The following is a 22,730-nucleotide window of genomic DNA, read 5'->3' as shown; positions in this document are numbered from 1 at the left end:
GGGGAAAGCAGTGGGGCTGTGCCCCTGTGTGCGTCTCTGTGGTAAGAAGCGATGCTCACACTCCTCTACACCAGCCGGCGGAGGTCCTCGAAGTTGAGCATGTTGTTGGCTATATCGGACCAGGCCGCATGGGTTGCCCCATCCATCTCCGAGGCCAGGCTGTTGCTGCTCTCCAGAGTGTGGTTCGTGCCGCCGATGACTTCATGGCATTCAGGGCAGGTACTCCTCTCCATTGCCCCCCCACATTCCCCAATTACATAGATATGTCCATTTTTGCACTTGAACCAGTGGCCACGAGGACAGCCAACAGCACTGACAATCTGCACCCGCTCAGCTTCAGAAATCCCCAGTCCTGACACGGGCAAGCCAGCTTCAATCTTCTTCAGGTGAGCCTTCACTGCAGCCTCATCCTTCTCTGTGAATTTCTTTGTCCCTTCCAGGATCTCACGTGCACGGTAAATCTCTACTGCAATGCCTGCGGGTATCGTCCTACTTGCTTTGCATCTTGCCAAGAGGCTCAGCAAATAAGTCAGTCTCTGGATCTCAGACTGCAGGTCAGCAAGCTCCTGTTCTGTAAAACCGATGCGTTGCTTATCCAGCCATTCTTGGACTTCATCCAGCCTCTTTTTCAGCCCCTTCCTTTCAGTCTCATCAATTTTGTTCATAGAATGAGTTAGGTCTGCTACACGTTTGTAGAAATTAAGCAGGTTCTCAATTAGTCCGATACACTTTGTGGAGAGAACAGAAGCTTTTAGTTTATCTTCCAACATGGTGTACTTAGAGTATAGATTACTCCTCAGAACACCATTCTGCATCAGCGCAGCCCGCAGTCTCTGTCTGTTAGACTCAATTTCCTGTGCTGGGCCTTGGATGTTCTGTTTCACCCGTTCTATCTCCTCCACCTGCCTTTTCACACTGGTGCCATATCTCAAATTTTTTCTGATGGGTGTCTGACACATAGGGCATACCTTCAGCTTGACGACATCATCATCTTCATCCATATAATGGTCAAGGCCTTGTGACTCAAAGACATGGCCACAGTCTTCAAGCTGTACAAATCGAGCATCTGGGTCATCCTCAAAGCCAAAAAATATCTGAGTGAGTTCCTCGTGGTCGCAAACAAGGCACTTCTTTGGGCAGGGCTCTCCACACAGTCCAACACAGGGATGACCACAAGGCAGTATCTTAGCACAGGGAATGTTGCAGCGAGGCCTGTTGCATGGCTCGGAGCAAAGGTTGGTACACTGGTAGTGCTGGCACTGCCACTCACATGGCTCAGCACAAGGAACACAGCTTTCCCAACATTTCTTTTTGCACTTACTGTGAATACAATAGTTCTGACATGCCTTCTGACAAGGAGGACATTCTGTAGTACAAGGCTCTTGACACTTGTGGGAGCAGATCAAGACACGCGTGCATGGGCTGTTACATGCCTTATGAAATCTTCCTCCAAAGCAAGTATGACAGGAACCTGAACATACATGACCACATGCCAGTGTGACAGAACACTTACTCTCACATTTCACAGCCTCTTCCTGTCCCATCGTAGTGATCCAGCATGCAACTTTCTGCTTGTGGCCACATTTCAGTCTGGCTGTAACCTGTTCAGTACATGACACTGTGCATTTCTGCCCGCAGGAATTCCTGCATGTGTGTCCACAGTTTAATTTCTTCTGGCAAGGTTCTAGGCACTTAAATTCCCTCTCTGGCATATGGCATGGCACCATCTGCGTGTGGCCACACTTAGAAATAGTTTTCTTTACCTTCACCATACATTTGTCACAAGGCTCATAACATGACTTTGGGCAGCGGTGCCCATCTGCACAAAGCACCTTTTGACAAGGCTTCAGGCACTGGTACTCTTTGTGCTCCGGGTCATAGGGGTGACATGCCCTTGTGCAAACATGTCCACAACTCAACCTAAACTCACAGGGACGGCTACAGCCTCCCTCCGGGACTCTGTTGAAGTCTTCACCTGTAGATACCTGTGTCTTGGTTTCAGGGTGGTTTTGACAGCAAAGCTCCAATGACTGGCCAATGTGACCATTCTCCCCAAGGGTTTGAATGATCTTGTTCCAGAGAGGAACCTTGCCAAGCATTCTCATGTTTCCAATACAATAGAGCCCTTTCCTAGCTCTGGATAGTGCCACACATATCCGATTAGGGATCTGCAAGAAGCCAGGTCTCTCCTCTTTGTTGCTCCGCACCAGTGACAGCAGAATAATATCATTCTCCTCTCCCTGGTACTTATCTACTACATGAACCTTCACACCTTCAAAGATCTTCACTGGCATGAGCTTACGCAGACAGAAGAGCTGGCCAGTGTAAGTAGTGAGAATGGTGATCTGAGAAGGTTCATAGCCCTGACACAAGAAGTATTTGCACAGTTCCACTACAAAGTGGGCCTCATGTGGGTTCTGGTGGCTTTTCCCTTCCTGGATCTCTTGCTCAGGAACCTTATGTTCCACAAAGAAGATGTTGGTTGAGACGCCCTGAAACAAGAGGAAGGATGTCAGAAAGAGAATTCTAGTTTCTGTTGCCCAGCCTGTTTCTATGCCTCTGATTATCCATTCACAGGAAGACTTTTAAACAGATGACTACAGTATGCAGTTACTGTGTACTTAGGTGACTTCCTCTTAAATTTCCATAGGTTATTAATCAAATTCCCATTTCAGATTATTGGTAACATTTCAGTATCCTAATATGAAATCAGTTCCTGTGGGTGATTTTATTCCCTATCTTTCCAGAGATGTTTCTATTGTACCTTTCCAGGTTATACAAAAGAGAACATGAAGTGTTAGTAACATTTCTCAAAGCATATTCATAGTGTGAACAATTTTTTGTTTTGGCCTTGTGGGAAAAAGATATTAAGTTACCAGTGCACAGGGCTTAGCACTTGCCTAAGACATGCCTCCTCTGTTGCTGCAATTAAAACAAAGCAGCGAGGAAGATTTCTTTTTCACCAGAAAAAAATAGGAATGCTATGACTCCAGTAGTCACTTACCAGCTCATGGTGACTGCTCACCTGTTCAAAATTCTATTTGTCTTGAGTTAGCAGGGACTCTTTTTTTTTTTTTTGCCTATTAACTGGAATTATTCTACCCATAAGAAATTATTGTTCTGCCTGCCAAAACCCAGAGACTGATGTTAACAGGAAAGAACAAGTTTTGTAGATCAAACACAGATCTCTGGTTTTCCAAGGTGTCCATGGTGGCATAGGGTCCAGTGGAGTAGAACCTACGTTGGTTATTACACTAGCTGGGAAGATTAAATTTTGATGCCTTTTAGTATCTCAAGTTTGTTTTAAGGCCAGATGGAACCACAAGGTTCTCTAGAATAGATTCTTGTAGGAGAAATGGGGTAAAATCTGGTGGTCTCCCAAGTCGTTGTGTGTTTTGGGTGGTATTTTTCTTGTTTGTTGGGGTTTTGGTTGGTTGGAATTTGGAGGGGGTTTATTTGGGTTTCTAATTTATTTAACTAAATCATCTTCTACAAAGACTTGATCTGGATTTCAAGATACCAAAAAGGACCTGCCACTTTTTCAGATAGCTTATTCTAATAATTAAATCTTCACTATTAATTTTCTCTTGTCTAACTGCAGCATTCTGCTATGGTTTTCAGTATGCTTACCTCATCCAGTTAAAGAACTTTTAACTAATTAGTACTGGTTTTTTATGAAGACAGATTTACATAGGCTAGGCTACTGTAATCCTATTTCTGTAACTGCCTCCAGTCTTTCTCCCAGGTATTCAGTGGCTTGTGTTTCAGAGATCCAAGGCCATCACTGTAAAAGTGTAACCTTGGCTCAGACTTCTGGGAAAACAGTTCAGTTGTGACAGAGAGCTGTGAGCGAGTCTGCAGAAAAGGACTATGCAAGATATGCAATGGAAAATGACAGACAGAGAGATGATTGTTAATAGTTCAAAGGTGCAAGAAAAGCACCAACAGAGCGATACATGAAGTCCTGATTAGGATGAGGAAATACAAATCAGAAAAGAGGGAGTGAGTGTTAAGATGGAAACTCAGTACCATTAAGGAAGAAGCAAAGACTGATGCTTCTGACTGATACCCAAGGCAAGCATTCTACTAACTTACTAAATTCTGGCAGTTTATTGTGCATGTTAGATAATAAGTGATTACTTTATACTTGTAAGCTGCATAGATTTTCTTTGCATATGTTGTTTATTGGCAAAATGCCCAAACAGAGAACCCAAGGAAAAATGGTTCCAGTAATTCAGTCACCTATCTTATGTTGGAGTTTCACATGTTATGCTTTAAGTCTTTCATTTAAGATTTCTTCCTAGCTTTCAAACTCCTACAATTCGTTTGTTCCTCCTTCCATTTCTTACCGTTCTTTTAAAGTCATTGGTATTGGATCCATTTCCAGTGTCCACCATCACCAATGCCAGAAGAACTACAGATTGCTTGCCTAATTCTATATCACATAATTCCTTGATTCAGGTATAAATTTCAATAACTGAATTTGACCTAAGAGTTTGAAATCCTTGAACACTGTATTTTACAGAAACTCATTTAGCCAGTAACAGGGGACAAAAGCAGAACTTACTTTTATATTCTCATATTCCAAGACAGAAGGATGGTTCTCCAGTTTTTGGTATATATGAGGACTGATAAGCTGGGCAATTTCAGGGCGCATGCGGTGCTGAAACACAAAATAGTTTTATCAGTCTTGAGGAAGGAACACCATATTTCCCTGTCAATATTCTGTTGCTCCACTGTACAGACTGTGGCTGAATACAAGACAAGGATGACTTTTCAGTAAGAGATAAGAAGGGAGTACTTCCCAATCCCTGCTCTCCCCAACCCCATTGCTGACACCACCACCAACTACAGGAGTGGTAGTAGCAGAGTATCTTCGAGAAAATCACTTGGTAAGGTTGTTGTACAAGAATGCTGGTTTCGGTGCAAATCTAAGCACACTTATAGATAACAAAAGCCAGCACTTCACCCTAACTACTAAATGAGCTCTTCCAGGTGCCTTTAATACAGGACTGCCGGTGGTAGAATTAACTTCACCGGGCACCAAGATAGAGGATTATAGCAATTTAGCAGGAAGCAGCCTGAGAAGAATTGTGCTGTCTCACTCTGCAAAGTTCTGGAAGCTTCAGTTGCCACAATAAACCATGTTCCTCACACGAAAACATGAGAACCACAGTGCTGTGGACAATATCACTAAATAACTGAAAATACACTGGAAGTCTGTCTGTGTCAGTTTGACAGCTCCTACCACTCTTCTCAGAAGTTAGATAGTATATTCTTTTCTTTTAGGCTGCTCTTACAGTAGAAATATAAACTTAAGTGTATTGCAAGCTTAAAACAACCTAAATACAAATGCCATGGAGTTTTTTATAGCTCTTCCTTACTTGGTACTTCAGACAGACAAAGGGGAAATCCACTTTGATCAGACGTTCAAAGAGAGAGACTTCAAGGTTGAAGTTCTTGGCCAGGTCATATACATTTGCACTAGGCTGCAACTGAAAGACAAGGGATAGGAGGTCCATGTTTTAGCATTTTTCCTATGTGTTAGTAGGATTTTTCACTCCCATCTTCTGTGACTGGTCCCCCACTGAAAGACCAGAGACTGGATTCTTGCAAAAGTGCTAAATATCAAAGCTAGATACAGTCACAATCAAAGCACATGTAAAATAGTATCAGTTAAACTAGAACACCAGTCCCACAGGAGCTGTACTCTAAAACTACAGGAGATAGGACCTGTGGTATCTGTGGAAGCTGGGGAGAAAAAAGCTTTGGCAATTTTCCCACATGGTGTTTGGTTATACGGTTCTTGTTCATTAGCACAGCAGATAGAGACGTTAGTAATGAAAGTTACCTGCTGGTGATCTCCAATGAGGATGAGGTGCTGGCAATCTTTACTCAGAGTAGTAATGGTGTGAGCCTCAAGCACCTCTGCTGCCTCTTCTACAATGACAATTTGTGGCCTTACGTACTGCAAGATCCGTCGGTACTTGGCAGCACCTGAGCAAGGACAGAAGATAAGCCTTAGGATATAACTACATTCAAGCAATAAGACAAGAGTTTTCACAGAGAGGAGTAGGCTCTGTCTCAGAAGAGACTGGAATTCTTCCTAAGATTCCCCATTTCAACATTCAGCTTTTTGAATTTTAAAACAGCACTATACCAGGGGTGGCTTCTATATGAAGAGTTGTTAAGAAAGGCAGGTAGGGATTAGTCTTATGCCTGCCTTGGTCCTTTGTCAATGCTCTCTTCAGACAAAATATACACTCAATACATTGTTCTACACACATAAATAAGCCTAAATTTTCTCTCCAAAGGGAAATGACACAATGACCTTGACACTACCATCTCCAGAAGGTGCTGTAGGAACAGCAATAGATGTTAGCTGTGCCTTACTAAGGCACAAGTGGTGCAGGTCTGTTAGAAGAATGCTGCTTGGGATGGGGGAAGTGCAAAAGGGCACAGAAGCTGCTCACGCCACTAATTAACAATTCTCACAACAGCCCTGTTTGCAAAGGGAGTCAGAGATTAAAAAGCCTCCAGACTAATGCAGAGCCTGGCCCAGGCTGTGAAGCAGCACGTGATAGTAATCTTTCAGCAAAAACATTCTTTAAAGCAATACAATACTGGTTTGCTTCCCAACTCCTCCGCACCTGTAGTTGTCATCCCCACAATTCTGGCCTCATTAAGAATGCAGAGATCTTGCTCCAGCTTCAGTTCTTTCAGTCTTTCTGCTGCTGCCTGATACTGCTGTTCATGCTCCAGAATGTCCTCTCGAATAAAACCCTGGTAAGTCGTCAGCCAAAGCCTGGGAAGAAAGTGCCATTATCACACACTGCAGGAAAACAGTATGGTGATCCACAAGTTCTGACTGGATTCAGTTCAAAACTTCCCCCGTGTCTTTTGATTATTATACAGATTATTACCATCTGTACTTACATGTACAATGTACATGTACAAGTGCAGGGGATGACATTGCTTCCCATGCAGTACAAGGAAGGTAAGAACAAGCATGTTCAAACAAGGAGCTGAACAGATACAGGCAGAAACATGATGGCTTGACACAGTTTGCAAACTGGAACAATCCTAGGAAACACTTGCCTGACAGGCCCTGCAAAATAGCTTTGTCACCTGTAAAGCCTCCAGCGGGAGCTCAGGTCAAGTTGCCACACATCCTGAATAGCATTGGCCTCTAACTCTGTCATTGTGTTTGTTTTACGGAGCTCAACCTTTATCTTCTGCTTAATTTTCCTCCTCTGACCAGGAGTTACCTGCATAAAAAAAAAAAAAAGCTCCCCAATAAGCAGTTACAGCACAAAGATTCTTTTGTATTAGCATCCCCATGTTATTCTTTACATAGTCACGCTAATGCATGCAGTTACCTCCCACTGCATGGTCTCATGCAGTGTTCCTTCTTCCTGGTCCAGGTTCATAGCCAACATGGCACTGGCTAGTCCATGAACAGCTCTGTCATCTTCCTCCTTCCTTCTCCAAGGGCTTGCTGTCTTTTCATCCTCAATCACTCTCTCAGCTTCAATCAGGTCAGCCATCTCTGGGATCTCCAAAAGCTCCTCTTCTGCTTCATCTTCCCCCTCTCCCTCTCTTTCCTGCTGACCACCTGTGAGAGTCACCAGTCACATGCAGTAAGCCACAGCCACTCCATCAGTGCAGCAGTCAGATCACTATGTGGACATTAGGGTTAATCTTCTTTCCACTCCCTCACAGTATCACACATCATTCTGTGCTTGTTAAGTAGCAGTGTCTCTTTTCTGGCACACATACACTGCCTAGGTAAACACACTCAGAGTATGCATGTGGGGTGGGTGTCTTTTCAGTGTTTGTTTTTTTTGTTTTACCTGGATTTTCATCCCATATATCCTCTTCAGCATTCTGGATGACAGCAGATACACCAAGTCCCAGCCACTCCAGAATCAATGAGTGTCGTGAACCAATGTGGTATAACTCAGTGTCCTCCTAATACAGGGAAAGTCAAATCAGCCAGGCCTATTGCACTTCAGAGTCTTAGGATGATGCCAAAGCAGCACCTTACAGTAGCGGCAACAAGGACAAGTCTCCCCAAGAGACCCTCCAGAGCCAGAAAGTCGAAACAGCCCTGATCTTCAGAAAGGGCACCCTTCCTCCCCTTCCATTTAAGAAGCTTTCATTTGGGTACTTGCATTTTTATGCTACTAAAGATCACTTAGAATCTCTGCAGTTTAAAGGAGCAACATTCAAAGCCCCTGCTTGCCCCGCCTGTCTAGACTACTGTCATTTGGCACAGCTTCCTGTTCACTCCCTTACTTGCCCAGTAACCAAATGATGCTATTGATGCTAAAAAGATGTGTGCTGGGGGAACCTCAGACCCATTAGCAGAAAGGATAGTAAGCATGCATCGGGACTGCTTGACTTAGAAGAAAGAGACCTCTCTTACCAGAGCCGTTACCAGGCTGGCCCAGTGCTGGGGCGCCATGTGCGGTTTCAAGTAGTCCTCAGGCAGAACTGCGTAGGTCGTGTACTCCAACCGCTTCGCTCCTTCAAGCAGCTTCTGCTCAATCTCTTTCATCTCACTCATTATCTACTCGTAACAAAGAGAAGGGAGGCAGTGTCACAGAGAAACAAAGTTCACTAACAGCAGAACAAAAAACGGACACAAGAATTAAGAGGCCAAATTCAGCATAAAACAAGGTGGAAGGCCAGGTGTGTGGGAGGTTTATTATCTCCTCCAACGCACAGGCAACCCAGTCCCAGCATCTCCAGGGAGATCTGCACATACATTTTCATAGTCTCTGGGGAGGTAATCTGGGAAGTCGAATCTGTAGATAAGCTTCCTCAGCTCCTTCAAGGTGAATTTGTGCAGGACTGTACTGCTACTCCTGCCCCCAATACGCACTATCCCATCTTTTTGAAATGAGAGTATTCCTGTGAATGAAAGAGAAATATTAGAAATAAAAGGCCAAGCTCAGTTTTCAGCAGTATAACAAGAGGTAGGAGAAACACCCTTTGACTGCATATCCTACAATGGTTTGCTCTGAGTGAAGTTTTTTAAATCTATATCAATGGGGCTAGAGTCACTAGAAATATTCAAACCAAAATGCAGGTTATCATGCCATACGATGAGCAGACTAAGAGTTATAGTATAGTTTTTAATTACAGGTCCTAATAACAGGTTGCCCAGAGAATTTGTGGATGCATTATCCCTTGAAGTGTTCAAGGCCAGGCAAGACAAAGCTTGGAGCAACCTGGTTAGTGGAAGGTGCCCCTGTCTATGGCAGGTAAGTTGGAACTAGATGATCTTTAAGGTCCTTCCAACCCAAACCATCCAGCTCGCAGGTACTCTTACCTTCCAAGAACTGATCCAGTGCATGGTTAGTGTAGCAGACTATAAGGATGGGACGCTTCTGGTAAGCGCTTTGCCACACGTGCTCATTAGTTAAGAGAGCCTGAACAATCTTCAAACCCACGTAAGTCTTCCCTGCAAAACAAGCTCAAAATCAGAAAAGGCTAATCCACCCTCTATGAGTGCCTTGAAACATAGAATTCATCAAAAACAAGATACAAGACTTCTTTCCAGGCTGCCAATCTGGTCTGTACCAAGGGAACTGACCCCAGGGATAACTAGCTTACAAAATGTAGACAAAGTAGCGTGACACTGACTTTCTGGCCTGTAGTTGAGCAAGGCCACGGTCTGCAAGAATGTTAGTTTTTGGATAATACAACAGACCTGGACACAGGGTTTTCTCTCCCACTGAATCCCCCAGCCCACTCTGATACTGGCATCATACATGATGCATTTGGCTGCACATGAAACATCCACATACTAGTGGAATGCAAGCAGTGGTGCTTGTTGAGTTCAGGTACCATTTCAAACAATTACAGTTCATCTTGTAATACTTTACTCACACAATGGTTCATGGCTGAATGCTCCCAATGCTCTAACATGCCATGAAGCCAAGTAGGAGAGCACTGCACAGCAAGAGGAACCATGTTCTCAAAGATGATTGAAAACTTCTTCACCCCAATATACAAGCACTGCCAACAGTGCAGCTGGTGTCTACATGGATCTAGGTGGGCAAAGATCAGATGTGGGTATTTGAGAATATTAACTGACTCCACAGCTCACACTAACTGGGCCACTCAAACATCAATTAGCCACAGGACTAAAGCTTTGGAGACAGTACAGCTGGTTTTCTCTGAACTTAATCTCCCTAGCTGGGGGAATCAATGAGAACTTCTTAAGTTACAAAGTCTTTAAGCAAATATTTCTCACCAGTGCCAGGAGGTCCTTGGATAATAGCCAGCTCCTTGGTGAGTGCAAGATTCAATGCCTGCATCTGAGACTCATCTAATCTCAAGGCTTCCATTGAAAGCCATTGATTGGGATCTAGAATGTAGACACTTTTCAAGCTATCAGGGCACTTCTCTTTACATGAAGTCTTCATCAAGGGTGCAAGGTTGTAGGCAGTATCCTCTGTCAGGTATGCCGGCTCCTTCACCTGTGCATCACATTCCACAATGTACTTCTGGAAAGGGATATCTTTTTCCTGCATTTTCTGCAACCCTTCTAACACATGCCGATAGGCCTCAAAGTAGGCAGTTGTCTCTACCATGAGGAAAGAGTCTGAGGGTTGAACCTCTGCCAGCAGCACCTGGCTCTCTGCATCAAAACACAGCTCCACAATTCCATTGACAAGTTCTTCAGCATTACGATTAGAAACAGTGGCAAAAAGGAATGTTTCAAAGTGATCTTGGGACATGCAGACTAGGGATCCATATAGCAATCGTTTAGAATTCTGCCATTTTACAGACCTCAATGGTTTTGTGTCAAACTGGACCTTGTAAACAATACCAGTTGAGGCACAACGTGGAGCAATAATCCGTGCATCAAAATAGATCCTGATATCATCAAATTTTTTCTTTCTCAAATTTCTGTCCTGGAGGCTGTGCAAAACCTCCATGATACCTTCCCTTAAAGGCCTTACAAAGTCTTCTCTCAAAAGTCGGAAGTGGGTGTCAAGATAAACGCTGGTGCTTTCATATCTTCCAGAAACAAAATTGGGACGTAGAACAGGTTTCTCATTACCGTGTATCTCATCATATGTTGGATAAATGCTCATGATATGATAGCTTTCTTCTTGCCCATCTTGAGGCTGCATAAATGTACAGTTATCAGCCCTCAGTGTGCCTTCACGTCTCTTCTCCTGCAGATGCTGCATGAGCATCTGGACTTTATTGAGATTCTTCTCTGTCTCTTCTGTGATGTCCACACCAGAAACTCTCAGGGCATTTATGGATGCTGGCAAGAGCGTCAAGAGAATGGAAACTTTCTGCACAGAGCTGGCTGGGAAAGTACTTATCAGGTGCTGAAGAAGTAAAATTATGTTGCTGATATGCTCGGGGTACTTATGACGTACAGCAGGAACTACTTCTATCACCATGTCAGACACATACTGTGGCAGACAGATCTTGAGAAAGTTGGACTCCTTCACAACTCCAAGAATGTGTTGGACACTCTGTCTATCCATTTGGGAACTGCATGCTTTTCGAAGCACCTGGCAAATGAGCTGAACGAAATTGTGGTTCATAGTTGTTTGGGAAAGAAGTTCCTTCAACCCAGAACTGGAAGCAAGTGTGGCGACAACGTTTGAGGGGTCTTTCTCAAGTAGACTTTCAAGGAATTTATAGCCAATCCTTCTGGCTTGCCGAGGCTGCTCAGCATGGTGTGCACCACCTGGGGTAGCATTCTGGTAGAAATGAGGATTCTCCTGAGGTTGCATCCTCCTTCTACTACCTTCACTTTCCCACAAACTCCTCAGCCTTCCCCCTCTAGCTCCTCCCTGAGCTTGTCCACCTTGATACCTCCTTCCCCTGCCTCCATTTTCTTGCTCATTCCAGGGTCCTCTGGTCTTCTCACGGGCTTGTCCAAGCTGACACCTCCTTCCCCTAAATGCATTTTCTTGCTCATTCCAGGGCCCTCTGCCCCTCTTATGTGTTTGTCCACCTTGATACCTCATTGTCCTTCCCTCGTTCTCCTGTTCAGTAGCTGTGGCTCCACTGTTGGCCTGTTTACCTTGGGTTCTTGGTTCATTCTTACTTGACTGAGGAGCCTTCAAAACCCAACGGCCAAATCTCTCTTCTCTTTGCCCAAGTAGAAGAGTATCATTACTGTCTTGGAGGTTTTCCCCTAACTGAGGTGCCTGGCCTGGTACTTTATTTGTTCTTTTTCTGCCTCCAGTGTCCAAATGAAGTGCATACCCTTAAAAAAAGAGAAGAAAATGGTTAATTATAAATCAACCACATCAACATGCCTCTCAACAAAGATGAACAAGCATATTGACCTGATAGTCAGCATATTTTGATAATTTGACATCAAATTTTAAAAAATGTTATATTTCCACACAGATTTTCCAATTGTACTCCTTTTTCTAACTGCTAAAAGAGAGTGCCATGCTTAGAGTTCCCTTGAGCTACAAAGACACCAAAAAACAAAACCTTTCTCCACAGAACTGAAAGCAGAAGTAAGAAGGTGAAAGATAGTTTTCTGCACAGGACAGCATTTCCTCGAGAGTGAGTCATTAGTGAAATGGTGACAGAGAACGCCACAGCTGACTTGGCAGTATAGAGCACACTGGCAGTATAGAGCACACTGAAAACACGGAGCTTCTGGGCAAAGTCCCGCCTCTCGGAGCAGCCGAAAGCACAGCCCGCAGTCTTTATCAGCCTCCCGACAGGACGCTCGGGGAAGCATTTTCTGCTAGCAGGAACAAATAGCAAAAGGCTGCTGCAACACATCACCGCATCAGGGCCCCAAATAGACTCCAAGGGCAAATAAAGAAGTGTTGAAACTCAGCCTTGAGAGAAAATTTCGCTGTACACAGGCAGGGGAGTAACGGATCCCTCTGTACCAGCACCACCCCCAGCGCTCCTGCCCTGCATTCCCCGTGGGACCCTCACCTCTCGCTCCACCTCGGGGGTGCCGGGTGTGAGGCTCCTGCCCAGGACCTTCCATCGCCCGGCCGGGGATTGCTCCGGGTCTGTTCCAGCTCTCCGGGGCGAGGGCAGCTCTGGGTGCTGGGGGCCGTGGCGCTCCTGCCGCCGAACACGGGCGATGCTGCGCTGCGCTCCCCGCACAGCCCGGGAGCCGCCGGCTCTGCCCCGACACCCAGCAGTGCCTCCCCTTTCAGTTCCCCGCAAAGTTTCACTTTCCAGTTCCCCGCAAGTCCCGCCCGGTGGGCAGAGCCCCCGCCTCTCGTCACCGGCCGGCAGCGCCCCCGAAAGGCAGCTTCTCCTTCTCTCTCCGGCTTCCACGGGAAGGGCAAGCGGAGTAGGGAAGCGCAAAGGATGAGAAACACACCCAGCCACCACCTATCCGGCCTTGGCACGGCTGGTTTCGGTTACCTTTCCCGGCACTGCGGGGCGGGGGCAGCCGCGGCTCTGCCCACCCACCCGGGCCCGGCCCCCAGCTCGGCGCGGCCCCCGGCCCGGCCCCCGGCCCTGCCCAGCGCACGCGTGTCCCGCGGGGTTCCGGGTCGCAGCCATGGCCACGCTGGAGAGCCTCGGCCTGGTGGGCACCATCGCCGAGGGGGACGTGGTGCCCGTGGATTCCGAATCTGGCGACTCCGAGGATGAGGAGGTGGGGCCGGGCCGGCGCGGGAGCCGCGGGTCGGGGTGGTGCGGCGGGGCCGGGCCGCGGTCCTTGCTCACGGGTGTTACCGCAGGAGCTGCGCCGGCCGCCGGGCCCCAGGCGGCGGGGACCCTCCGGCGGGGTCTTCAGCGCCGAGTTCGTGTTCGGGGAGGCGGAGGCCGGCGGGGAGGACGCCTGGACGGCGGCGCTGCGGCAGCTCCGCGGCAAGGTGAGGCCTGAGGCCGGAATGGAGCTGCGGCGCCAGAGGCCACAGCACGCACTGTTCTCCTGGGCTCCTCTTACAGCTTCCCTGTTGTGATTTTCTGCCTAGAAAGCAGCTACGACGCTGGATGAGAAGATTGAGAAAGTGAGACAGAAAAGGAAGCTCCAGGTCAGGGTCTTTCTCATTGCTGAAAAGACTGGTATGTGTTTGGCCATTCCGTCAGCCACAGTGCTCTGGCTGCAGCTCATCACTTCAGCTGGGTTTGCTGCCACATGTGATGTGTTGCTGAATGGATAAGGTTGCAGAATTATTAATTATTAAAGTTATGCAAAATCATGGTTTTGTGAATGGGCTCATTATAAACACAGGCTCATGAAGGATTGAAGTTTCTTTTTCATCCTTTCTTTTTAAAACATTTTTATAATTTTTTTTTAGGAAAAGGAAGCTAAACAAGCAAAAGTGAAAGATGAAGATGCGGAGGCTGAAGATGATCAAACCAAAAAGGAGTGTGAGGATTGCAGTAGGGATGAAGAAGATGTGGAGTCTGAGTATTCACTGGATGATGAAAGTATCTTCGCAAAAGCAGGTATCAGCAGTACACACAGAGATGGTCAAGAACCTGACATAGTGTTGGCTCACTGGAGAAGAGTCTGTAGTGAAGCCTTGCTGAGAGTGGGCAAGAATCTTTTATATTTTGTTTGCCTTCTGCAACATTCCTTCTGATTTTAATCAAGCTTATTTTGAATGGTAGCCATAACAGAACTCATCCCTGAAGAAGGATATTTACTTGGCAGTTTTACTCCATTCCATGCCTCTACTTGTTTCTGAGGCTTCTCCCTCAATATCTCAGTTGAGAGCAAAAAGAATGAGGTTACAAGGTTAGGACAGTTCACAGCATCTTGTTATGGGTTTAGCTGTGCTTGTTAATTCCCGTCACATTTCTCTTTCTCTGCAGACAAGGTCAAAGTGAAGGAAAAGAGGAGATCAAAAAAGGGAGAAGTGGTAAGCGTTAAAAACTAGTCAAATTTCTCCAGCATTTCTTGTGGAGGAATTCGCTTTGGTTAACAAATGGTAGCTCAAAAACCAGCCCAGAGCCTTTTGATAACAAGTTGTGTTGCTGCTTGTGTTGTTCCAGTTTTGTTGTTATTCCTGTTTCTAGGAACCAGAGAGCTTTTTTGAAGATGCCTCTCAATATGATGATAACTTGTCATTCCAGGACATGAATCTTTCACGACCTTTGCTAAAGGTATTTACCTGGTTGATTTATTACATGTTACTCTGAAAAATGTTGAACAGCCTCCCTACCACCAATTAGAACAGTCAAATTCCTCTTTGCTTTGCAACCTCTCTGACAAGGAAATAATCTGGAAGCTAGTGCGATAGTCCTTTAGGAGCTGTTATTACAGATTAATGGAAACTGTTCTTTGATTGTGTCAAAGATTGAATGTATCGACACCATTTTGAGTGGGACTTGTCACAGCATGGTTAAGATTGTAAGGGACCTTGGAGGTCATCTTGTCCAACCCCTGCTCAAACAGGGCCCCCTAGAGCTGCTGCCCAGGAATGTGCCCAGATGGCTTTGAATATCTCCAAGAATGGAGACTGCAACCTCTCTGGGCCCCCTGTGCTGGTGCTTGGTCACCATTGAGGTGACAAAGCAGTTCCTGGTGTTTAGAAGGAACCTAAACACATATATTACTGTATTTCAGTCTGTGCCCATTGCATCTGTCTCTCTCTCCATCCTCTTTCCACCCTCCCATCAGGTATTTATTGACATTGACAAGTTTGCTCCTGAGCCTTCTCCAGGCTGAACAGTCCCAGCTCTGTCAGCCTTTCCCCATATGTGAGGTGCTCCCAAGCCTTTCATAATCTTCATAGCCCTTTGTTGGTCTCTCTCCAGTATGTCCATGTCTCTTGTACTCAGGAGCTGGACACAGTACTCGTGGTGTGGCCATATCAGAGACAGAGTTTAATTGCTCTCTCTCCTTTGTAGGCAATCACAGCTCTTGGCTTCAAGCAACCAACCCCAATTCAGAAGGCTTGTATCCCAGTGGGTCTTCTGGGAAAGGATATTTGTGCTTGTGCTGCCACTGGGACAGGTAGGGGGTTGAACAGGGCGCTCTAGAAACAGAGAATTAGCTATTCACAATAATTGGTAACCCTTCTTAATTTTTTATTTCAGGTAAAACAGCTGCCTTCATCTTGCCTGTCCTCGAGCGCCTGATTTACAAACCTCGTCAAGCTCCAATAACACGTGTACTGGTTCTGGTGCCAACACGAGAACTGGGTATTCAGGTGCACTCTGTCACAAAACAGCTGGCACAGTTCAGCAGTGTCACAACTTGCCTGGCAGTAGGTGAGTGTTAAGTAATTTATGTGAACTGTACAGCTCACTGTAAACCACTATATGGAACTGGGAATTCTGTGTTGTAAAACTGGAGGCTGTATGGTTATTATGCTTCTAGTAGACATATTGTGGTTTAAAATCTTGCTTTCCAATGTTGTGCTGTTCTTGTTTACTGGTTTTTGAGAAAGAAAATATGGGGTCATTTCTGGTTTTGGATGTTGTTTAATCTGAGGTGCTTCCCATTCCTCAGCTAACATGCATCCATGTACTCTGCTGCAGTGTGCTCGGAGGATCAGCAGTCTGTGTTCCCTCTCTTTCAGGTGGCTTGGATGTGAAGACTCAGGAAGCTGCTCTGCGCTCGGGGCCAGACATTCTTATTGCCACTCCTGGGCGACTGATTGATCATCTCCACAACTGCCCTTCTTTCCACCTGAGCAGTGTTGAGGTGCTGATTTTGGATGAAGCAGACAGGTAGGGTAAGCAGGACAGCAGTGAAAAACATGGCAGTTTTCTACCTTCCTTTCCCCAGGCTATCAGGCTGTCCTTGTCCAGCCTTATGTAATGTTTCTTGGCTAGGCCCAGGTGAAGCTGCCTTACCTTGCTGTTTTTCTCCCGTGTAGGATGCTGGATGAATACTTTGAGGAACAGATGAAGGAAATAATCAGGTTGTGTTCCCACCACCGTCAGACAATGCTTTTCTCTGCCACAATGACTGAGGAGGTAAGACAAGCTGCTGAGAAGCATATTGAGGCAGGAAGTTGAATAGGAGTTTGTCAGGTCTGTTACCAGAAATCATGTGGACTTCTTTTTTCTTAACCTGTTTTTGTAGGTGAAAGATTTGGCTTCCGTTTCTCTGAAAAATCCTGTCCGAATTTTTGTGAACAGCAACACAGATGTTGCGCCTTTCCTGCGGCAGGAATTTATCCGGATCAGACCCAACCGGGAGGGGGACCGGGAGGCCATTGTAACAGGTCAGTGATAAGCTGAGGCAAGCTGGAATCAGTGAGTGACTTTGGAGCAGGCTTCTGAGAGGACTTTCTTTCAGCTCTGCTGACACGAACGTTCCAAGATCACGTGATGCTTTTCACCCAGACCAAGAAGCAAGCTCACCGCATGCACATCCTGCTCGGACTGATGGGCCTGCGGGTTGGGGAGCTTCATGGGAACCTCTCTCAGACACAGCGGTTGGAATCACTCAGGTATTAGCAGGCTTAGTTGGCAAGCCTAGCCTGAAAAGAAATTCCAAGCTGGAAGTTTTAGGACGGAAGTAGATAGCTGCATTCACTGCTAATGCATTTGCTTTCTCTGCTCAGGCGCTTTAAGGATGAGCAGATTGATATCCTGGTAGCTACAGATGTGGCTGCACGTGGACTTGATATTGAAGGTGTTAAAACAGTGAGTATTTGAAATACTGAGCTTTTTAATGAGGCCTTTAATGTTGTTTCCCTATTAACACTGTTTCTGTCACAGGTAATCAATTTTACCATGCCTAACACCATCAAACACTATGTCCACCGTGTGGGTCGGACAGCCAGGGCAGGCAAGGCTGGTCGTTCAGTTTCACTTGTGGGGGAGGAAGAGCGCAAGATGCTGAAGGAGATTGTCAAGACTGCTAAAACAGCAGTGAAAGCCAGAATCCTCCCCCAAGGTATGTGCTTCACTAAGGTAAAGAGCTGGAGAGAGTACACAGGGAATATCATGGTACAGAGGGACACTAAAAGGTGCTGAAAAACAAGATGAACTTTGCATGAGCTGCCTCTGACGTTCACATGGTATTGTTTTCAGATGTCATATTGAAATTTCGGGAGAAGATCGAGAATCTAGAGAAAGATATCTATGCAGTTCTGTGCTTGGAGCGTGAGGAACGTGAGATGCAGCAGTCAGAGGCCCAGGTAAGCAATTTTTTAAATATCTGGTGTGATATAGTCCATTCTGAGGTCACCCTAAGTGTACTTAACTTGCTTACTTTAGAAAGGGAAAAGAATCTCTCAGTTCCTGCTTGGGAACTGTTGAGAGAGGAGTATTTTTTAGCCACCATGAGCTCACGTCTTGCCTGAATTATCACAGATCAACAAGGCAAAGAAGCAGCTGGAGACAGGAAAAAAAGAGACTGGGAGTGAGGGTGTGGAGCGGAGCTGGTTCCAGACCCGTGAGGAGAGGAAGAAAGAGAAATGTGAGTCGTGACGCTGTTGCCATGTTAAATTCTATAGCTGCAGCTGGCCTCTGCTCTGTGCTTTAAGAAGTTCTTTATTCTGTTTCTCTTTCCAGTGGCTAAAGCCCTGCAGGAATTTGACCTAGCATTACGAGGGAAAAAGAAAAGGAAGAAATTTGTACAGGACACACAGAAAAAAGCCCAAATGACAGTGAGTTCCTTTGTGGACAAGTGAGACCCTGGGTGGACTATCATAGTTTTCCCTTAGCAAAGCTTCACATCACTGAAACTTGTATTTTAACACCTTTCAGCCTGAGGAAAGATCACAGTTCGAAATCCTGAAATCTCAAATGTACGCTGAGCGGCTGGCAAAGAGGAATCGCCGAGCAAAGAGAGCCAGAGCCTTGCCAGAAGAGGAACCAGCAGCAGCACCAGCAGGTAGAGACTTTTGTTTTACAGCTAACTTACTTTATGTCACTTACTTTGCTAGAAATAGTTAAATTAGTTTGTACAGAGGGCAGCACTGATCTTTGAAGGAATGGCCACAAGTGCTGGCCAAGGGTCTATGTTTGCAGTCATTTGCCTCATGCTTAGGCTAATTGTTGTGTTCAAGAGTACTGTGATGATGCTGTGGCCTTCCATTTACAACAAATGTTCTGACTATTGTTGGTTAGGTCCCAAGAAGAAGAAGAAACTGTCTGTGTTTGACGAAGAGCTGACCAACACGAGCAGGAAGGCTCTGAAGCAGTACCGTGCCGGGTAAGGTCTTAGCAGGTCTACGTTAGTGCAGACTGTAGTAGATGAGAATTTGCTTGCATCTCTCTACTTCCTCAGGGATACTTTGACTGATAGTGGGGAAAAAAAGTGGGCAGGGTTCTTTTGAGAAGTACGTGTCCTACTGCTATAATTCTGTGACTTGTCTGACCTCTCCTCCCTCCCCTCTCTCTCAAAAGCCCATCATTTGAAGATCGAAAACGCCTGGGTATTGCCCAGCGCAGGAAAGGAGGAAACTTCAAATCCAAGTCCAGGTATAGTTCCCTTTACTTTCTTGTTCAAGTTTTGGGGCTTTTTTTCTGCTTTCTTCTTCTTCCTCCTCTTGTGTTTGTTTAAAGGCCTTTGCTAAAAGGTTTGTTGGTTCTGCAGTACCCACTTATGGCAGGTCTGATGCAGGGGGTAATCAAGGATAGTGCCTTTAACAGCACATTCCTAGGCTCCTACTTGGGAGACCATTTTGCCTAGAAAATGCTCCGTGCTGTTCCTCATCTGTCATTGAGAGCTGGGCTGATGGAATGTCATTTCAATTATCTTCTCTTTCAGGTACAAGAGAAAGTAAGAACTGTTGGCAATTACCGAACAGGTAATTTCAGACACACTGTACAGGCCCTCAGTTTTTTGTACTGCAGGGAGATAACTTCAGTAAAATTGAAGTTTTTCTTCAGATTCTGGAATAACTTTGGGATGTTTGTCAATGCCTGGTTGAAGACTGAAAACATCTGTAGCAGCCCATGCAATAAAAGATTATTTTTAAGAGGTTTTACTCTGTTTTATGGATAGCTGGAACAACTGAAAGGTGGCACATACATTGGCAAAAACTGGACAATGCTTTGTTCATATACTTATGTGATCTCAAATAATTAATAGAGCTGAAAAGGATTTTTGTGGTCCATAACCTATTTCTGTAATAGGAAAAAAAGGTTGTTCAAACTACCTGTCACAAAGATGGCTTCTTTAATTTTTTCCCATCTCTGCTCTCCCTACCTGGTTTTTTTTCCCCATCAGCCTTGCTCAATTTCATTGTTATGCCTTAATAAGGAACACAGGCCAACTTCATTTCTGAGCTGTCCATACAAATTAAGCATTTTTCTTCAAACCTGCTTTTCTGGGATGACCCAATTAAAAAGTAATGCCTACACTCCTGACATAAACAGACCAGCACAACAGTGACTCCAAATACTAGGTTTTCCAACTTTATTAAAAAGGGCAGACATTACCAGCAGTAGATATAAAATATACATAACAAAGGTTAGACAGGTGGTACTGCTCAGTATCCCCTTCCTTGGTCTTCTCCCAGTTCAGAGGTACATTACAGAATTCTCACGGCCTCGGGGGGCGCATGCCAGGTGGAGGGGGTCCTGGGAATAAAGGAAAGAGTTGAAGAGAAAAGCAGCAGCAAGACTAAACAAAAAATACATTTTCCCCATGCTCAAAGTAGCCATAGCACCCCTTTTTGGCACCAAAGCATTTATGACAACTAGCAGAGCTTGGGAGAGAGTTGAATGCATCACCCTTCAAACATTATATTATGGCTTCTTAGAGCTCCTAGGCAGTTAGGATAACCTCTGCTCACCTCTCATTCCTGGGGGTGGTGGCCTCATGCCTGGGGGGGGCATTCCCATTGGAGCACCTCGGCCAGGTGGCATTCCCATGGGTGGGCCCATTGGTGGTCTCATGCCTGGAGGAGGTCCCATCATTCCTTAAGCCAGAGAAAAACAAGCACGTAAATCCAGCTGAATATTCAAGCACTAGTTGGGTATCAGGATATCTTCCATAACACCAGATTTTCAACAGACTCAGGTAATTACCACTTTATCACCAATTTTGCAACAAAACATGAGCTCTACAAAGTAATTCCTACCTGGAGGAGGGGCTCCTCTGCTCATGGGTGGGGGAGGACCCCCACGCCCTGGTGTGTATTGAGTTGGGGCTCCTGCTATGCTGGCAGTGGCTGCTGCAGCAGCAGCTGCAACTGTTCCACGACCCTGGGGTGTCATCACCTGTAGACAAAATAAACGGGCTCAGGAAAACAGCACCTGCTTTATAATAATAACTAAAAAATAACATTGAAATTCCCCTTCAAAAAATTACATGTCTTCTCTTAACTTACTAAATAATGCTACAACCTATAACACAAATCAATGGATACCACTTGAATTACATGTGAGAATCTGCACTTTTCAAGCCTCTTCTTCTGTCATATAGGACAGTACCTAGGGAGATCTAGTCCCAAAAAAAGCCTTACTAGGCTCAAACTTTGTGGTAACAGAAACTAAGATTATAATTCTTCCACTACACCAATTTCTCGCATCTCACTGGTGCCAAAAAATAAAAGCCACATAGGTCACAGTATCTCACCTGTTGGGATGGTCCTCCCACTCCTCTGACAGGGCCAGCTAATCCTGCTGGAGCCTGTGGCATGGGAGCACCAGCTGGTACTCCCCTCCCTGCTGCCCTCCCAACGCCAGGTCCTCCAGCAGCTCCAGCAAGGGGTACCCGGGCAATTCCAGTCTGAAAACAGAGCCCCCCAAAAGAAAGATTTATCACAAGTCCTCATATCCTGGAGATGCCCACACCTGTCCTTTCTCCAGTTAAATGTCCAAGCCCATAAAGGAATTAGAGCTTCCTGCAGTGAAGTTTGTTGGACCTAGTCACAAGAGCATCTGGAAGTCTACTACAGTACAACAGTAGCATTCCCCTGAAAAGAAGAAAATTCATTAGATTTCCCTTCCCCTTTTCCTTAGCTCTGTGCTCATTCTTACATCTTTTGGAGGTGGTCCTTCAACCGTCATGGACACCAGGTTTTCCCCTCGAAGCAACACAAGACCAAGGACTCGTTTCTCTTCCCGCTCTGGCTGTTTTGAATTTTTAGGTCTGTGAGAAAAAACATTGTGAAGCATAAGAAAAAAACAGAATGAATGAATGAATGCTGCTCTTTGAGCTTACAAATATACGATTAGGCTGCTTCTCCAGAGAGGAGTACATTTTTATATGCCTCAAACTAAGTACATAGAGAAATCTAAACTGCTATAACTAGCATCACGTATGTTGGTTATTAGAAAAGAACTGAAACAAAGGGTCCCTTAAGCCTTGGTAGTTTGGGGATTTGACAAACGAGACTAAACCCATGACTGTTTCTGCGGGAGCCGGCAGCACACCATGCCCCATCGGTGTCCCGGCTCTCGCCCCGAGGCCCCCCTCGCTGGGGAGCCAGGCTGGGGGCACCCCGCACCGCTCACTTGATCTTGCGGAACTCGTCGCAGTCACAGAGGATGAGGTTCATGTGCTTATCGAAGGCCTTGAACGTGCCGATGAAGACGCGCCCATCCTGCAGGATGCACCGCATGCGGTAGTCGATGTGCTGCAGCATCTTGCTGCTCTTCCCCACCGTCTGCAAGAGAGCGCCGCGTTACCCGCGGGCCGGCCCGGAGCGGGGCTCACTGCACCGCGGGCCCCCCGCCCCACGGACCCGCCCGACTCACCATGGTTGCGGCTTTCCGTGCTCCCCCCGCCGCCGCCGCTACTGCTGCTGCTCCCGCCGCGCTGCCTCGCTCCCTCCACCCCGCCGGCCCCGGCGGAAGCTGCTACGCGCGGCCGCGGCGATTTCCGCCCGCGC

General features: G+C 46.0%; 3 protein-coding genes across 4 annotated transcripts; 1 reads left to right on the top strand and 2 right to left on the bottom strand.

Moving 5' to 3' along the window:
• Nucleotides 1–6: 6 nt before the first annotated feature.
• ZNFX1 (zinc finger NFX1-type containing 1) lies at nucleotides 7–13,407 on the bottom strand. The gene is made up of 13 exons (XM_042049225.1): nucleotides 12,949–13,407; nucleotides 10,265–12,250; nucleotides 9,338–9,469; nucleotides 8,771–8,916; nucleotides 8,429–8,572; nucleotides 7,854–7,971; nucleotides 7,380–7,615; nucleotides 7,129–7,268; nucleotides 6,651–6,805; nucleotides 5,852–5,997; nucleotides 5,385–5,495; nucleotides 4,568–4,663; nucleotides 7–2,492 (listed from the first exon to the last, which is right to left on the bottom strand). The coding sequence occupies exons 1-13, from the start codon at nucleotides 13,001–13,003 to the stop codon at nucleotides 66–68; spliced, it is 5,892 nt and encodes a 1,963-aa protein (XP_041905159.1). The 5' UTR covers nucleotides 13,004–13,407; the 3' UTR covers nucleotides 7–65.
• Nucleotides 13,408–13,476: 69 nt separating this feature from the next.
• On the top strand, nucleotides 13,477–19,877 carry DDX27 (DEAD-box helicase 27). Of its 2 annotated transcripts, XM_042049244.1 has the most exons (22): nucleotides 13,477–13,627; nucleotides 13,713–13,847; nucleotides 13,950–14,009; nucleotides 14,277–14,427; nucleotides 14,797–14,843; nucleotides 15,001–15,087; nucleotides 15,835–15,940; nucleotides 16,024–16,197; nucleotides 16,509–16,659; nucleotides 16,809–16,908; nucleotides 17,018–17,159; nucleotides 17,234–17,387; nucleotides 17,502–17,583; nucleotides 17,659–17,836; nucleotides 17,974–18,080; nucleotides 18,256–18,361; nucleotides 18,457–18,551; nucleotides 18,652–18,778; nucleotides 19,015–19,099; nucleotides 19,294–19,368; nucleotides 19,658–19,697; nucleotides 19,780–19,877. In XM_042049244.1, the coding sequence occupies exons 1-21, from the start codon at nucleotides 13,532–13,534 to the stop codon at nucleotides 19,671–19,673; spliced, it is 2,274 nt and encodes a 757-aa protein (XP_041905178.1). In that variant the 5' UTR covers nucleotides 13,477–13,531; the 3' UTR covers nucleotides 19,674–19,697; nucleotides 19,780–19,877. The 2 variants fall into 2 exon arrangements, with proteins under 2 accessions (XP_041905178.1, XP_041905169.1); XM_042049235.1 differs by having other exon boundaries at nucleotides 19,658–19,877.
• A 408-nt stretch (nucleotides 19,878–20,285) lies between these two features.
• On the bottom strand, nucleotides 20,286–22,719 carry SNRPB (small nuclear ribonucleoprotein polypeptides B and B1). Its single transcript, XM_042049216.1, has 7 exons — nucleotides 22,597–22,719; nucleotides 22,354–22,505; nucleotides 21,877–21,988; nucleotides 21,473–21,625; nucleotides 20,976–21,114; nucleotides 20,688–20,813; nucleotides 20,286–20,472 (listed from the first exon to the last, which is right to left on the bottom strand). The coding sequence occupies exons 1-7, from the start codon at nucleotides 22,597–22,599 to the stop codon at nucleotides 20,435–20,437; spliced, it is 723 nt and encodes a 240-aa protein (XP_041905150.1). The 5' UTR covers nucleotides 22,600–22,719; the 3' UTR covers nucleotides 20,286–20,434.
• Nucleotides 22,720–22,730: the final 11 nt, after the last annotated feature.

Source organism: Corvus kubaryi, unplaced genomic scaffold (assembly GCF_017639235.1).
Source record: "Corvus kubaryi isolate FWS band 111438036 unplaced genomic scaffold, C.kubaryi_AGA036_p1.0 134, whole genome shotgun sequence".
In the NCBI taxonomy this organism is placed as follows: Eukaryota; Metazoa; Chordata; class Aves; order Passeriformes; family Corvidae; genus Corvus; species Corvus kubaryi.
Note: the sequence above shows the minus strand (reverse complement) of the source record. Positions and strands in the feature narration are given on the sequence as shown.

Bases quoted from the DNA above. Each gene is read 5' to 3' on its own strand.
- SNRPB (XM_042049216.1), bottom strand. The intron at 21,989-22,353 runs GTGAGCGGTGCG...TTTTTCTCACAG, and splicing joins GACGAGTTCCGCAAGATCAA to ACCTAAAAATTCAAAACAGC. The intron at 20,814-20,975 runs GTAGGAATTACT...CTCTGGCTTAAG, and splicing joins CAGAGGAGCCCCTCCTCCAG to GAATGATGGGACCTCCTCCA.
- ZNFX1 (XM_042049225.1), bottom strand. From the start codon at position 13,003: ATGGAAGGTCCTGGGCAGGAGCCTCACACCCGGCACCCCCGAGGTGGA. The intron at 8,573-8,770 runs GTATGTGCAGAT...TGTTACGAGTAG, and splicing joins TCCCCAGAGACTATGAAAAT to ATAATGAGTGAGATGAAAGA. The intron at 7,972-8,428 runs GTAAGAGAGGTC...TCCCTGTATTAG, and splicing joins CCAGCCTGGTAACGGCTCTG to GAGGACACTGAGTTATACCA.
- DDX27 (XM_042049244.1), top strand. From the start codon at position 13,532: ATGGCCACGCTGGAGAGCCTCGGCCTGGTGGGCACCATCGCCGAGGGG. The intron at 18,552-18,651 runs GTGAGTTCCTTT...AACACCTTTCAG, and splicing joins AGAAAAAAGCCCAAATGACA to CCTGAGGAAAGATCACAGTT. The intron at 18,779-19,014 runs GTAGAGACTTTT...ATTGTTGGTTAG, and splicing joins ACCAGCAGCAGCACCAGCAG to GTCCCAAGAAGAAGAAGAAA.